The sequence below is a fragment of the Polistes dominula genome, unplaced genomic scaffold, assembly GCF_049000335.1.
Source record: "Polistes dominula isolate Pdom_NZ unplaced genomic scaffold, Pdom_raw_medaka contig_23, whole genome shotgun sequence".
Lineage (NCBI taxonomy): Eukaryota > Metazoa > Arthropoda > Insecta > Hymenoptera > Vespidae > Polistes > Polistes dominula.
The window spans coordinates 1100863-1119554 of record NW_028300963.1 but is presented as its reverse complement, the minus strand read 5'-3'; the positions used below and the strand labels follow the sequence as shown (position 1 = coordinate 1119554).

Here is an 18692-nt window from a genome sequence, read left to right as displayed (position 1 = left end):
ATATCTTAATATATATAAATTACGTGTCACATTGTTTGTCCGCAATGAACTCCTAAACTACTGAACCAATTTTAATAAAATTTTGCACACTGTATGCAGTTTCATCCAATTTGAAAGATAGGATAGTTAATATCTCAATTTATAATCGCAATATTATTTTATTAATCGCGAATTATTTGTTTATTAACAAAGAGTCATGATTATCTCTGTTAGTTCGATAAGATTCTAACAGATGGCGGTATAAGGTAATTCGTTAATTTAAAGACGTGTGTATCGGATTGATTGTGAGCCACAGCAACACGTTCTAGCTTATATATATATATTTTTTTTTTTGATATAGATGTATCTGTGAATTAAAAGAAATGATTAAAAAAAAAAAAATCAGAATTTAACCTGTAACACTGTTTGAACTTTTTTTAGCAACTAGGAAATGACTTGATTAAAAGTTCGAAACGAGTATGAGAAGTGCCAACTTTGAGTAGAAGAGGAAGAAGAAGAAGAAGAAGAAGAAGATCGTTTCGTTCTTCTCTCCTACTCTTTCTATGTAGAACAAAGAACTTATTATACTAATCCTTGTGAACGTTCGTGCTTTCGTGCAAAAGCTAGAGCTTTCTTTCTCAACGTTTCGTAAAGAAAATTTGCACGTTTCGTTACTTCCACCATGTTCTATAACGAATACGAGAGAGAAAGGATAAAAATAAAAAAAATAAAAATTGAAGTATTTATCATTTATCATATATATATATAATTATTTTTTAATATTTTTATATTAAAAAGAAAAAAAAAACAAATTGAATTATTACAACAACTGAACAATTATGTTCAAAACAAACAACATTTTCATCCCCTGATATTTCCAAAACTTTATTAGTTTTTAACCCTCAAAAAATAAGAATATCACCCTGATAGGAAACATAAGGAGAAGAAAAATATTTTCGATAAACGAAACACACACACACACATACATATACACATACAAACGTGCAGAAAGAAAAAAGGTAAAAGAAATCCACGATAAAGCAAACAAAAGGATAATAGAAAAAAGATGATGGTTCGTTCTATCTAACTCTCTGTATCTCTCTCTTTTCTCTCTCTCTCTCTCTCTCTCTCTCTCTCTCTTTCTATTTAGCCCTTCAGGAAGCGATTCGCGAGAAGGGTTGCAGCATCCTATCCGAATGGTAAAGCATATATCGAGGGTGTAGCCGTTGGGCAAACCTTGAATTATACATGAGAGAGTAGGAGTTTTCCCTCGATCGAAAAGACCAAGAAATATATATTGGGTTGGGGACAAAGTTTCTTCGTATTTTTTTTTCTTTTTTTTTTTTATAAACATTATCATTTTCATTAAATTCATTTTATCTCAAACAATATTTATACACACACACACGTTAGAAAACTTATATCATATATAAGTAATTGAAACAAATGAAGATTAAGAAATATTATATAATAAAATGAATATTAACGAAATCATACGATATAACAGATAACATAAAAGATGAAATATTTGTTTGAGAAAAAGTAATTTGCAAATATAATATATAAATATTGTGTAATTGTATTAACACGAGATTTAATTGATTTAAATTATTTTAAATGTAAGTATAGCAAAAAATACGAAGAAACTATTTCCCCGACCCAATATATGGTGTTCCATTTGCATGGTATTCAATACTAGTACCACCAGCACTACTACTACTACTACTACTAGTAGTAGTAGTAGTAGTAGTAGTACTATATAGTTCGGTCTCGTTCCTAGGGAGATATTTTGCTCGTATCCCCAGACGTTTCTCAGAGTTGTCCCTATCCGGTCAGCAGTCCTTTAGACCTTCACATACACCTATAACAGCTATCAGCGATGGCTTATGGAAGAGGTCTCTTCTCTACATACTCAGAGAATCATAAATAGTTGCTTTCTCTCTATCGTCCAGCTTCCAGCATCCTGTATCTTCCACCACCATCTTCCGTCACCATACCATCCTTCCTTTCTCTATCTATCTCTCTTTCTTGATTCTATATATCTGTCTATGTCTATTTCTTTACCAACGAGAAGTTACATACCTATAGCTCGTTTATCTTTTACTTTGGCATTAGAAGACTACTACTTCCTCCCATTCGTTTCAAATATATCCTAAGAAATAATCACTTTATTTCTCTCTCTATCTCTCTCTCTCTCTTTTACGTTATGTAATATAAAGTTTTATTATATATTAGATTATGTTAATCATTGGGTTAGAATTTTTATTTCAAATTAAACACAATGGTTTTTAGATTTGTTAAATATTACAATAAATATTATATTATATATATTATATAATAAAATATTAAACTATATTATGTTGTATTATATAATATTATATAATAAAATATTAAACTATATTATGTTGTATTATAGAATATTATATAATAAAATATTAAACTATATTATATTATATTATATAATATTAAATTATATATTATATATATTATATAATAAAATATTAAACTATATATTGTATTATATTATATAATATTATATAATAAAATATTAAAGTATATATTGTATTATATTATATAATAAAATATTAAACTATATTACATAATATTATATAATAAAATATTAAATTATGTTATATTACAATAAAATAAAATAAAAATAAAATAATACAATAATAATAATAATAATAAAAGGATGAATAACATAATAAGATATTCCATATAATAAATTTAAATAAAAACAATGATAAAACATTATTAACTACTATAAATGAAAAAAAAAAAAAAAAAGAAAACAATTATATAATTATTAGAAAAACTATAAATCTCAAATACTAAATGTTTTCTTTTATTTTCCTCTTTTTCCTTGATTTTTTTTTTCCCCCTTTTCTGACAAAGATCCTCTCGATGCAAAAAAAAAAAAAAGTAAAAGTAAATGTATTGGTGAAGTTACTTACTATACAACATTGATAAAGGAAGAAGACTATCCATGATCTTAAAACGAAGTGTGAAAGCTAGAAAGTCCTATGGAAGCGCATAAAGGGTCATTAAGGGTGTGGATGAAAAGCCACGCCTCGTTAACGATCCTTCTGTACTTCTACTTGCTGGTTGGTACCTCTACATTCCCTTTCTTCCTCGTGACCAGAAACGTTCTCGAAAAGACGACTTCCGGTTCTGACGTTTCGAATAGTTTGAGAAACTCAACAGAACATATATACGTTTTCTTCTTACCAACAAAAAAAAAAAAAAGAAAAAAATTACCAAACCATCCTTTTACTTTTCAAGACAAATATCCGGTTTTTGTTTTTTTTTTTTTGCTATGATGATGATGATGATAATGATGATGATTTATAGTCCCGTTGTGTGTGTGTGTTTTATTTCTTTGTTTTTTGGTTTAAAATAAAAAAGGAATAATAAATTGTATTATAAATTTACATTTTTTTTTCTTGGTTTATTTTACATTGAAACATTTATATTTATATCTTATATATTATTAAATTATTTTACATTTAAAATTTTTATTTAATTATTTTTACATCTTTGAAATTATTTCTAAATTAATTCTCAATTGTTTGACATTTAAAAAATTCATTTATATATGTGACAGTTAAAATTTTTATTTAATTATTTTTACATATTCCTCTCTATCGATTATTATTTTATTACTACAATAAATAAATAAATAAATAAAAAATTATTCTAAAAAACTACGCGTTTGCGAGCATGCAGGGTGTTTGTAACAATTGTTTTATTTCAATTCAATTTTTTTCCTTTTACTTTTATTCGAATAATTATCCTAGTCTACTCTTTGGTACTTTTTCATTGGTTTGTTTTGTTTTTCTTTCTCTAGCACGGAAAAAAATGTAAAAAAAAAAAAAAAGAATAAAAATTCCCTTTAATTTCTTTAATTTTTTTTCGAGAAACGAAGTAAAAAGAAAAGGTTGAAGTGGTAAGGACGAGGAAAGAAGGAAGAAGTGAATGACCAAAAAAAAAAAAACAAAAAAAAAAGGAAAATTCTTTGCTGGTAGAAGTTCGTGTAAATTTACGTAAGAAGAAAATGTGTTTTGTTGGTATCCCTTCCTATCTACAATCATCTCATTTGTTGTCTTCCTTCCTTCCTTCCTTCCTTCCATCCTTTCTTTATTTCTCGTTTTTATTTTTTGTATTTTTTTTTCTTTTTTCTTCATTTCGTTTCTTTTAAAAAGATAGAACCTTCTCCGAGGAATTTTATTTCTAAATGAAAATGCTTATTCGAGTCTTTCTACCACCACATTTTTTTCTCCTTTCTTTTATATATTTTTTTTTATTTTTTTATTTTTTTTCATTTTTTTTTTTTATACGCCAAAAGATCCTAACTTTCGCCAAGCAAATAATACACCTTCATTTTGTTACCACGATGAAAATAATAATAAAAAAAAAGAAAAGATAGGAGAGAAGGTATACTAAAGAATATTTTCTTGAAAACTAAATTCTCACAATTCTTCCTACTCTATTCTCACTAAATTGCATTATTTTCTCACAATTACGCGTTTAATAAATTATTATTATTATTTATTATTATTATTTATTATTATTATTAATATAGAACGTCGTTGAAAGAAATCTTTAAAAGAGTCTTATTATTGCCATTATGATCCTTTTATAAAAATCGTAATAGATATATGCAAAATTAAACAGTAATTGAGACACTCTCGTCATTTTTCTGTAAAAAAAAAAGAAAAAAAAAGAAAAAGAAAAGTAAACGAACAAACAAAAAATTAAAAAAAAAAAAAATTAAATTATCGTACACCCAATTTCAAAAAAACAATTGGATGTATTCGCAAATGAATAATCATATTTATAAATTAATGTAAAAATCTTTTCTGCCTTTCTTCTATTTAACAAATACGAATAATCTTTCGTAAGTGTAAAATAAAAGAAAAAAAAAGAAAAAAAAAGAAAAAAGGGAAAATACTTGAGTGGGCTTTAGGATAGAACACGAAGTAACTTAAAGTACAATTTACCGCAAGAGTTAGAAGGGCCATAGTTGTTGTAAGGTGTTGATCCGATTAGAACCAAAAGCTTTACTTAGTTACTTACTTAGACTCATCCTGATCTTCATCATCGTCCTCCGAATCGAAAAAGGCATCGTCGTCCTGTGCATCGGCCGAACTGTCCGCTTTCATTCGTCGTTGCTGAACAGCCAATGATTTTGGTATTACAATGTCCCTGTAAAAACATCAACGATGAAAAACAAGTGTATAATATCGAAATTATCATAATTCATTATATAATATTATATTTACTTTTTGTTGTTGTAATTATTTATATAAATAATAATAAAAATGTGCGCCTAAAGGAATGCAACCCTCCAGACACACTTTGAAAATGTTGTTTGCGAGCGACATCTATTGGAACGGAATTTTTTTTCTACCCGAAAGATAGGCAACCCGTAATACATGCATGTATGAATAGTTTGAGCTGAAAAAAAATCCTGTTTCGCGAGATGGCGCTTGCAAGCAACATTTTCAAAATGTGTCTGGAGGGTTGCATTCGTACAGGCGTAATATTTTTATAAATAATGATTAAAATTTAATTTTAATTTTGCAATTAATATTTTAAAAAAGTTTTCACTTGAGAAATAATTATTATTACAAAATTTATTTTTGAAAATATTACATTTTATCCGTCTTACAAACGTTTACATTTTCTTTCCATTATTTTTCTTTCATTTTTCGTTGAGATTTCTTACTGAATTGAGACGGGATTATTCGCACGTGTGTTACATAGGGAAGAAAAAAAAATAAGAAAAGAAAAGAAAAGAAACTGAAAGAGAAAGAGGATCAAGAAAACTGGAACGTGTTTTCTACGCTTACAAGAGACACTCAAGTGCTTCCTTAATCCAATAAAAATCGTTTCTTGACGAGTTACACACTTACGTAACACAACCTCGTGACACAAACGTGACGGAATTAAAAAGGAAATGAACAAAATCGATAAATAAATATGTAAAATAATATTACGAATATATTTATTATAATACGTTGTGAGTTCAATATTAAAATACGATTGAATAAAATAAATATAATATCTCATTATTGTATATTTTATGAAAAAAAGTTTAAATTGAAATTGTGTAAACCGAGAATAATAAATTTTTTTTTTTTTTTTAATAAAATCAACATTTCATTTTTATCGATCATTAATAATAAAAGAAAATAATTTTACAAGTTCCGTGTTATAAGAGAAGAAGAAAACAAGAAAAGTTATTTAAAGAGATAAAAATTTCAAAAAGGTGGAAGAGAATAAAAATGATTGATCATTTTTCATTTCCTTCATGAGATCTACCAACCTATCCTACGAGTATCCCATTTTTTTTATTGAAAAGAAGAAGAAATAGATAAAATAAAAAAAAAAATAAAAAATAAGAGGGAAGAGATATAGGAATCGTTATAGAGCTTTTTTTTAAAAGCTTTTACTATTTTCTACGAACTAGAGTAATATGTGTAAGTAATACGTACGTACATTCATACATTCATATATTCATTCATTCGCGATTTATTTTACATTTCAAACGTATATATATTTATAATATATACAGGATGGTACTTTCGAAAAAGGATATTTATCTATCTATCTATCTATCTATCTCTATTTCTCTCGTAGAAAATTTGATCGCAAACTATCATAGAATGTAACGATTAACGAGACGTCGGAAGGAGAGGTAAACCACACAACTCAGAAACTTCCAGATGAGTTTCAAACGAGTCATGTGGTTTTCGTTGAGAACACACATACATATATGTATACCAAAGAGAAAGATAGAAGATAGAAAAGAGAGAAAGAGAGAGTGAGGAATAGAAACAAGCAAGAGATATTATCTAACATCATAGATTCTATTCACGTATCTTGTACATTTACGTTTAATTGCTATTAAGTATCCCATAAAAGCAGAAACAATAAGTAAACTTATTGATTGTTACATATGTAAGTTAGATAATATGATGTTAAATTTGATCTGTTAGTGTTGAAATATTAATTGAGAGATTAATTTATGCTTATAATAAAGAATATCTTTTACGTCTATCTATATTTACGGTGTGTTGACAAAGATATGTCAGCGATTTTGTGTTGTAAACGTAGGATATATAAGCTGCAAGAAGATAACACAGCAGGCAGTGAGTAAGAATGTAGCCCCGTCAATGTGTAACCACCATAATAAATATATAATAAATAAAACTTATGAAAAGATATTTTCCGTCTCTTTTCTTAACAGTAAGTATGTGTATGTATATGTATATAGATGTGTATAACTTACCCAGACTTATGAAGTTCTTTTTGGATACACATACTGCAGTGAACGTATCCTCGAGTAAACATAATTCCTTCTTTTTGCAATTAAGTGGACGACACAGTTCACCTGAAAACAAAAATTAACAAATATACATTTATAATCAATCAATTAAACTTAGTTAAATTAAACAAATGATATTTTATCTTGTTGATCATCATTTAATGATTTAAATTAAAAAAAAAAAATATATATAAAAAAATAAGAATGAAAGAAAGAAATGTCAGAATTGGTAAAAAAAATGTATCCATTTAAATTTACAACAAAATGAATGTTGTAAGTATGAAAAAAAAAATAAATAAATAAAAACACAAACAGAAAAGAAAAGGATTCGTAATAAAAGAATTCTTTCGACGTTGATTAAAAACTGCATGCAATTAATAAATAAATAAATAAATAAATAAAAAAAAGAAAGAAAGACAGAAAGAAAGAAAGAGAAATGAATTTATCATCATTTTATCTTTCGACACAAAGAGAGTACACGAGGGACAATTTAAATTTCTCTTTTTTCCCTTTTCCCCTTTATTTTCTACGACCCTTTTCTTCCTTCATCTTTCTCCTATTTCTCTTTTACTTAATTTCAATTCTTTTTATTTCTTTTGAGAAAGCAACATTGAAATGATAGAAAACGGGAAAGCGATTTAAATATACGTATACGTTTTCTTTTGATCTCAGTGTCGCATACTGATCGTCGATTTTAGATAGGAACAAATTTCTCTTTGATAAAATCGTTGATACGTGCTATGGATGTGAATTTGTGTCGCCAAATCGAAATGCACATCTTCTTTCTTTCAGGTTCTAGGTTTTGTTCTTACTTTATTACTAATCCCCCCAAGAGAAGGTGTCTTAACCAAGGCGACAGAAAACCGTGATTGTCTTCCAAAGTGTCTAGTGGATTGGACATCTTGGTTAACCACGGCAATCTACCTAATTACTTCGTGATTTAATTGCATCTCATGGGTAGTAACAGATACTTTGGTTTAACCAAAACTTCATCTAGATGATTCTTAGTATATAAAAGAGATTAAAGAAGAAAAGAAAGAAGGGGGAAGGAAGAAAGAATTAAATCGTTGTAATTGTCATTAATATATGTTCACAATTTATTATTATTAACTCCGCCTAGGTAATATCTAGAAATTCCTAGATAATACCTAGCTGGTCCCAAGCCCAGATAAAGGAGGAGGGTTCAAGGGTTAGGCTAGCAACCTTACTCTTGGTAAAAAAAAAAAAAAAATAATTGCTCCCAAAACTAACTTCACAGCTTATTTAGGTTGTTAGTTAGTTCATAAGCTTTTATATTTATATATATATTTTTGATTTATACTAATAAAATAATTTAATATATACAATAAAATAATTTAGCAATGTTATTAGTAGAATTGGAAATCAAATTTCATTTGTTGCTATGTAAATTATTATTATTATTATTCTTATTTTTATGGTGATATGATTTATTTAAATTTTATTCCATTGAATTGAATTTTATTTAGGAAATTTGTTTTCTCAATCTACTACAAATTAATAATAATAAATAATAAATATATTAATATATAACAAATTAATAATAATAAATAATAAATATATTAATTTCTAACAAATTAATAATAATAAATAATATTCCTTTTTATATTACTGTATCAATAAATCTATTTTATTATTATTATAATATCTACACAAGAAAAAAAATATAAAAAAAAAAGATTAAAAAAACACTAAGAAAGTCGAAGAAGTAAATTGGAAAATTTCAAGTGATGTTACACACGTCAGATATAAATTCCATGTAAGTCGATGTAAATCAAAGAAGAACTTTTCTCTAAGCACGTTTCCCATACTATGTGTATCTAGAAAAAGAAAAAGAAAGAAGAAGGGTGGAAAGGGGATGGAAACGGGGGAAGAGAATACTATGTATACTTTGTGTGCGAGTTTCTTCCTATAAAAGAATAATCCCGAGTGTACGAGAATACGATCCGACAGGTTCAGAGCATGAGGTTTCACCCAGAAAGAATTGGATGGGCCTCGCACGAACGATTGCGAAAGACGAATGCGATTCGTAACGAGAGTGGAACGTCTTCGTATATCTTTTCTTCTAATTTATCTTTTATTTATTTATTTATTTATTTATTTATTTATTGCTTATATTCTTCTTCTTTAATTATTATTTCATTCGTTCTTACTTACTTTCACGTTTAGATCGTTTATTAATTATTTAAGTAACTATACTTTTATTTAGTTATTTATTTTTTTTAATCTATTTTTTTCTGTTGTGTCTTTAATTATATATATATAAAATTAAAAAACTAAAAAAAATTAAATTATAATTTTAATAAATATATTTAAATTATAATTTATTAATAATAATTAATATTAAAAAGATATAATTATATTATATAATTTATTAAATTATATTTTATAATACTCGAGTTTACGTATAATATTTATATTCATATTTTATTTAAAAAAATTTCTTTTTTTAAAATAAATAATTGAATTTTTAAGAAAAGATTATATAGGTACATAATATATATATATATTGGCTATTGAGTAAATATTAAAATGTAAATGACGGTGAAACTAACATTAGCATAATTTTGTTTACATTATGCATATTGGACTTGGTATCTGCAAATATATTTAATATTGAAAATCAAAATATTCTAATCCGTTGAGTCAACCACGTGCATCTAATAGAAAGATTTAATGATTCTTCTTAATTCATTGTAAATATTTTAATAATAAAAATAATGAACAAAAATTGTAAGATTATGAAAAATAATTTCAATTAGACTGATTGAAAGAAATTGGTGTTTTTATTCGTATAGTTGTATGAAAAATAACATTTAGTTGTATGAAATTTGGTCGACAGTGCCAGGAGGTAGTATAGTAAGAAAAGAAGATATCGATTTATGTGAAACCAAGGTCCTGTCGTAGCAATGGAACCTTCGAGTGGGGAAAGTCCTCGAGACACGAGACTTGAAACACGTACACCACCACCACCACCACCTACTAACCCCTTCGTCATAGTCGTAGTCGTTCTAATGCTCAAGTTTGTCTGAGATCCAAATCTAGACAAGAGTCTAGAATTTCTCCAATAATAGAAAACGGAAGACGAATACGATTCAATAGACAAAATTAACTACACCTACGTGGATAAATAAATACACTTATTATTGTAATATATATATATGTCATGTTCATGTTATAATATATATTATATATTTAATATTGAAAATCAAAATATTCTAATTTGTTGAGCCAGTCAATCACGTGCAGTATATAAAATTAAATTAATATTATATACAATTATTTTTATAAATATAAAATTAAATTAATATAATATTATTTTTATAAATATAAAATTACATTAATATACAATTATATTTCTATATAAAAGTAAATTAATATTATACACAATTATTTTTATATATAAAATTAAATTAATATATTATTATTTTTATATATAAAATTAAATTAATATAATATTATTTTTATAAATATAAAATTACATTAATATACAATTATATTTCTATATAAAAGTAAATTAATATTATACACAATTATTTTTATATATAAAATAAATTAATATTATATAAAATTATTTTTATATATAAAATTAGATTAATATTATACACAATTATTTTTATATATAAAATTAAATTAATATTATACAAAATTATTTGTATAAATATAAAATTAAATTAATATATTATTATTTTTATATATAAAATTAAATTAATATAATATTATTTTTATAAATATAAAATTACATTATTATACAATCATATTTCTATATGAAATTAAATTAATACTATAAACAATTATTTGTATGAATATAAAATTAAATTAATATATAATTTTTTTATTGCATAGAATTAATTTCTACTATTTTTTTCTATTAATAAAAAAAAAATTAAATACAAATAAAATCGGGAAATATAGAAAAGAAAATGAAGTAAAGTAATACTATTACTACTACTAGGTTGTCTTTTCGCTTCCATTAACACAGTAATTTTATACGAGAATCAGGAAGATAAACACGATATAAACTACGATGACGTAGGCTAAGAGAGAAATATGACGTCTTCGAAAGAAATACCAACGTTCTAAGATAATCTAATGTGATGCATGCCTGTAACCTATCTACACCTTTTTCCACCACCTTTTCTTATAAATAGAAACAGTTAAAAAAGTAAGAATGAACAAAATTACAATAAATACAAAAAAAAAAATGTAAATTCATACAATAAAACAATTTATATCAGACACACACACACACACATATAAATATATAATAGATTAATTTATTATAATAATTATAATGATACTTTATTACACAATAGTGTAATACGATTAATTTGATGTATAATATCTTTGAATTACTATGTAATACATTATGGTGGGTTATAATTAAGCATGCGTTTAATTAATGGGTATTATATCATAAAATAATTAAGTATAGAATGATTTATATTTATTGTAATAGTAACCATTAACCAAGAGAAGAATATTACAATAATTATTAATTATATAATATCATTCATCTATTAAACATAATATAATTAAATTCTAGTATGTAGTATAATTACTTGAATTAATATAATTTTTATTTTATTATTATTATTATTAAATATTTATTTATTTATAGTATCATTCATCTATATTTAAATATAATATAATTAAATTCTAGCATATCACTTTGATTGCTTGAATTAATCTAATTTTTTTGTTCATCTCATAATTTTATATGTAATAATAGATTGCAAAATGTGTTATCTTGAGTATTGTTTAATTATTTTGTACTTCATTATCGAAATAATACGAAAGAAACTTTTACCAAGGGATCAGTTAAGTTTAACGAGAAATAACTGTGCACGTTTATATCAGGAATAGATAATTCTATCTTTCTATCTATCTTCCTTTCTGACATAACTGCACTTAATTTTATAACCGTTGTTATCGAATCATGTTTTAGTTACGAAAAGCACAAAGCTATCTGTGTGTGTGTGTGTGTGTGTGTGTGTGTATATTTGTAGTCTACTAAAATTCAAATAATAGATTTAAGATATAACCATAAGCCTTGTAAAATAATAGTTTAGATAAATATTCACGAGTCGTGGTTTTATCTATCAAATATTTTACTTATTTCATTTACTACTACTACTACAAAATATTTTCTCCATTAAAATAAATTACCACTGTATAATTCATTCGTTATTATAAAATAAATAAATATTAAATTTATATAATATAAATTTGTATATATATATATATATATTAATTTAATATAAATATTATTAAAATATTAAATTTATTAATAATTTTTAATAATATATTATATAATTTTATAATATTATATTTTATATATTTTATATATTATTATATTATTAAATTAATTTAAATAAATATTAAATTAATATAATATATTATATTAATTTAATATTTATATTAATAATAAATTATATATATATATAATATATATAAATATTAATTAATTGGTGTATCAAATTTTTTCAACGATGATGAATTCCAACTTTTTGAAAATATATTTGTACAATTTTTATCCATCTTTTCTATATAAATTACAAAATATATTTTATATTCTTAATTTATCATATTTAAAAAAAAAATAAAAAAATAAAAAATAAGAAATCTTTCGAATGTTAATAGAAAAAAAAAAAAATGATGGAACGGTGTTATAAGCAACATTGTGTATCGCGTGATAGGACGGTATTATGGGATAACGTTGTTGAACTGGAGATCGAATTACGAGGAACGATCACATCACGTGTGTGAAAGAGATAGATAGATAGATGATAGATACATAGATGGATAGATAGATAGATAGATAGATAAATATAGGATCATGATCACATAGTGTGCAAGTATAGCAAGCTAGCTAGCTAGCTAGGTAGGTTGGTAGGTAGGTAGCTCGTGGCCTTAACCACGCATCATACCACACTAAACCATAGTACACCATACCACAACACAGCATAACATACACACACATATACATATACACCATGGCCACTGATACGCATTATCCGATGATAATTAGACATCGGTATAATATGCGGGAGGGAACTCGTGCGCGTTATAGCGTGTAAGATCACGCGAGTAGTGATGGTTATTATTATTAATATTATTATTATTATTATTATTATTATTATTATTATTATTATTATTATTATGCATTCGTATCCAATTATGTTCATGTGTGTGTGTGTGTGTGTGTGTGTGTGTGTGTGTTTATGTGTGCATGTTGAGGCATCAATTTGCGTTCTCGTTTATCGGTTCTCAAACCCTTTCTCACTTAAGTTACTCCTACACAAAAATTCATATATTTGTGTATGTATTTTTGTGCGTGGGAGAGAACATATATGAGAGCATGTGTATAAAACATGGAACAATACTAACGAGAGTCTCTTCTCATCGTAAATAATTATACTGTCAACATGATTATTAAATCATACAACCGTGTAATATGAAATTGGATTTTTAAATTTGTTATTAATTTTTTTTTTTTTTGATTTAACCCCTTTGCACTCGGAGTTTTGTTTTTTATTTTTTATTTTTTTTATTATTATTATCAATAATTCATAAAGAAATTTCAATAGAAAAATTATATTCATATATTATAATATAAATAATGACATACTGTATTGAATATACATATTTTTGTTACTAAACTAAAACTATAATACTATATACTATAAAATTATAAAACTATATACATATATTTAGTTTTATACATATGTATATTTAATACAGTATGTAATATATGTAGTTAATATATTTATATTATTAGATAATTATATATATTTATAATAATAATAATAATAATATTAATATAAAATAATAATATTATATATATATATATATATATATATAAAATATATTATATATATTATATTTTATATTATTATTATATATATTTAATATTAATTATAATAAATATATAATTATAACAATATATTATATATAAATATATTATAAATTATAATAAATATATAATTATAATAATATATATTATATATAAATATATTATAAATTATATATAAAATATTATATATAAAATAATTAATAATAATAATATATATATAAATATAATAATAACATACTGTATATGTATTAAAACAAAAGTCAAAATTAATATGTTGTAAACTAAATTGAATTTATTCCAGTTTCCTTTTTATTTATTTATTTATTTATTTATTGTTTCTATAGCAAAGTCCTCGTGTGCAAAGAGTTAAATAATAAATAATAAAAAAAAAATTTTGCAATTAAGTTAACAATATAATTATAACGATATTACAAAAAAGGAAGAAGATACGTGTAATGGTTGAATGAATAATTTACAAGATTACGACATTACCCTCTCGTAAGTTTTGGAACATAATGGTTTATTTGCATTATAAAATTTTATAGAGTCATACAAAACAAGACTTTAACCAAAATGTAATGGGTATGAAACCCCATATGAAGTAATACGAAATTAAATTTACATAAAGTCACAGAAATAATTAATGAAATTTTAACGAAACATTTCAAATTGAAAAAAAAAAAAAAACAAAAAAACAAAAAAAATATCATTCAACATTTGTTAAAGAAAATATTGCATTAATCAAAATTCAAAGATCACGCACATACACATATACACGTACACATATACAGATGGTACAATTGCTTATCCATTTATAAAATCAGGCCACACAGGATCAAGTTGAATATTGTCTTTCTCATTCTTTCTCAAGACGATCGATCTGCATTGAAAAACGCAGCACCATCCCATCTATCCATCCATCTATCCATCCATCCATCCATCTATCCATCTACTCATCCATCCGTTCCTACGTTCAACCATCAATCCATCCATCCATCCTATCGAGTTTAATGTCGTTTACCTACACGTTAAAACTCCGTAAGGAATCGATCGTGATCTCCATGCAATCCTAATCACCGATGCATTATGCACTTCTTTTACTTACTGCATTCGCATTAGGTAAGACAGGTAACCAGGGAAAAAGATAATGAGAAAAGGTAAAAAAAAAAAAATAAAAAGAAAAAGAAAACGAAGAAGAAGAAGAAGAAGAAGAAGAAAAGAAGAGAAAAAAAAAAGATTAACGAAGGGGATAGGCATCATGGGGGTAGAAAAAAAAGAAAGAAAGGGGGTAAGTTGTAGGGGGTGAGTTCGATGAATGTTGGATAACAGGATGAAATCGAGTACACGAAAGATCGTAGATAACGTAGAGAACGGAGTATTAAATACGTGACTGGACTTAGCCAATCGTTTTCATCACCCATCCACCTTTTCAACCCTTAAATCATTTCACGGAGAATAACCGGCAGCAACCATTATTATGACCACCCAACCGTTCTGTCTGTCTGTCTGTCTGTCTGTCTTTCATTCTTTCATTCTTTTTTTCTATTTTCTTTTTTTTTTTTTTTCTATTCGTTCAAACGATTCTCTCATTGACACGTTTTTTTCCCCTAGGTTATTCCTCCTATCAAAGGAATATGAAGGAGGAGAGGGGGTAGGGGGAGGTGGTAGCAAGAAAGAAAAGGAATAATAATAAAAAAAGGATGTAGGAAAGGGAAAGGGAAAGGGATGATGAAAAGAAGGTCGAATGAAGGATAGACACCAAAGTAATTTATCCGATTGCTTTTTTACTCTTGACTCGTTTTAAAAAGTAAATTCAATTATTTTTTGGTTCACTAATACTTGCATAATATACTTTTGTAAAGGATACTTATAGGGGAAAAAAATTCTCGTATTATTACACATACAATGTTACCAATCATAGTTCATCTCGATAAAGGTTTTTTTTTTCTTACTCTTCTTACTTTTCCTCTTTCAATTTTTAAAGTAGAAAATTTTAATATTACTCTATATATATAATATAGTTTCAAATTTAGTTGAAATATAGTTTTAATACAGTTCAAATATATATATATATAAATTAATATATTTTAATTATTTATTAATAGTTATTATATTAATATAATTACAATAATATATTATATATATTAAAATAATAATATATAAATATTATATATATAATATATTAATAATTTATTATATATATATATATTATATAATATATATATTTATATTATATAATATATATATATATATTGTATATATATACATATTATAAATAAATAAATATAGTTAATTATATGTATGTATAAATAAATATATATATATATGTAGTTTAATGTAGTATAATTATATGTATAGTTTTTTTTTTATAAATTTAGTTTAAACTTATAGTTTAAATATAGTTTAAATATAGTTTAATTATAGTTTAATTATTTGACGATAATTATTTTAAATTTATTATTTAACAATTCAATAGAATAAAAGAAAATAATAAAATAATTATAATTTATGCAGAGATAATTATGCATTATTGTATTATGTTTATTATTTATAATTGTATTTTAATTAGTTGAATCTTACGAGTGACTATAAAGTTGACTAAACTATTAACACACACACACACATATATAAATATACTGCAGTTAAACTCTCTCGTTCGTTCGTTCGTTCGTTCGTTCGTTCGTTCGTTCATTGTGTCAAAGTTGATAAAAGTTTTTTTGATAACGATTAAAAAGTTCTTGAAACAGTAATAACGTGAACTAAAATACAGTTACCTTAATTGTTACAAACATCGATACCTGGATAAGAATGTGTGTTATATATATATAACCAATACAGTTAAAAAGTATTTTTCAATTCTCCTAACTATATCTGTTGAAAAACAATACACTCCTCACCTCCCTTAAATACAAGCAGTTTAAAAAAGTTATTCTCGTAAAGCATTTTAACTTCAACTAAATTGCAGAAACTATCGTCAAGCTATTGTGAAACTGACTGTACTGAATGAATCCGATAAAATAAGTGAGAGGAGTGTAAAAGGGTTGGGAAAAGGAGGATGGGATACGAATGGAATTTGATACTGAATTTATCAGGAACAGGAAGGAGGAAAAAAAATCGGGAGGGGAGGGGGAGGGGGGGAGTTGGGAGGGCAAAATATAGAACTATCTGTGACAAAAAAAAAAAAGTGAAAAAAAAAAGGTGACCTATAACAAGAGAGAACACAATGGTAGTAGGACATCAGACGGTTTTGATTCGTTGATGAACAAACGAGTCCTCGTTTTACCTTTTGAATTCGTTATATGGTTACAAATCATAGATATGTTTTCTATCTATCTGGTAACTTTGTACTAGAGAGTTTCTATTATGTCTGACCATTGCTGTTACTATTGAATTCATAGTTTTATATAGAATAAGTTTTGCAATTATTATGAGATATAAATTATAAATGAATATCAAAAGTAGTTTATTATATTTATTATTTTATTTATTTTCAATTAAAATAATTATTTAATATAAATATATTACATATAGTATATTGAATATATTATATATTAAATTATTATATAATATATATTATACTATACATTAAATATAATATTTGTTTTAATATGTGTTTTAATATTAATGTGAATAATATTATTGTATTATATATTTACTATATTAAATATAATATTTAATATTTTCAATTATTATATATTATTAATAATTTATATTTTAATATTTATATTAAATAATTATAATATTTAATATTTATATTACATATTAAATATAATATTTGTGTTAATATGTGTTTTAATATTAATGTGATTTATGAGTATAATATAAATTAAATAATAATGTGTATAATATTATTATATTATATATTATATTATATTAAATATAATATTTAATATTTTTAATTATTATATATATATATATATATATATTTTTTAATATTTATATTAAATATATTATAATATATTATATATTAAATATTATATATTATAATATATATTTTTTAATTAGTTATATATTTTATATATTTTAAATTATTATTATTATATTTAATTAAATATATATATATATATATATATATATTACAATATTATATACTTTTTAAATTGGATAACAATTAACATTTATTATAAATTATTTTTCTTGATGATAACACAACGGGGATCTATGGGATAAAATTTTACTAATTTTTCATTTGACAATGTTTAAAAAGTACATAACAAGTTGAGCTTCCTCCTTTACATTTTTACGTTCTATTCAGTATCTTTTAAACAAACAGATGCGTTGATCCTGGATTAAATTCTTCGCGTGTACAACCATGAAATTTGCGAACGACCGTGTGTTTGTACTTTGGATGTTAATAAATACATTGGACTTGTTTTAACACACTACGATTTGAAATTTCTCTTAGTTGAGGGTGTCCGCTAGAGAAGCTGTTTGTTTATGTTTAATGGTATTACGTAAATACAGGTGTTGAAGTAAATAATCGAAAAAAAAAAACAAAGAGAGAGAGAG

The 18692-nt window shown here is 24.4% G+C and overlaps 1 protein-coding gene across 1 annotated transcript in view; it reads right to left on the bottom strand.

Moving 5' to 3' along the window:
- Cow (Proteoglycan Cow) overlaps positions 1-18692 on the bottom strand; it is a 123393-nt gene that overhangs the window by 32970 nt on the left and 71731 nt on the right. The window contains 3 exon segments of the mRNA XM_089172568.1: positions 5056-5184; positions 7274-7295; positions 7298-7375. Of these exon segments, the coding sequence (XP_089028694.1) occupies positions 5056-5184; positions 7274-7295; positions 7298-7375 (229 nt within the window).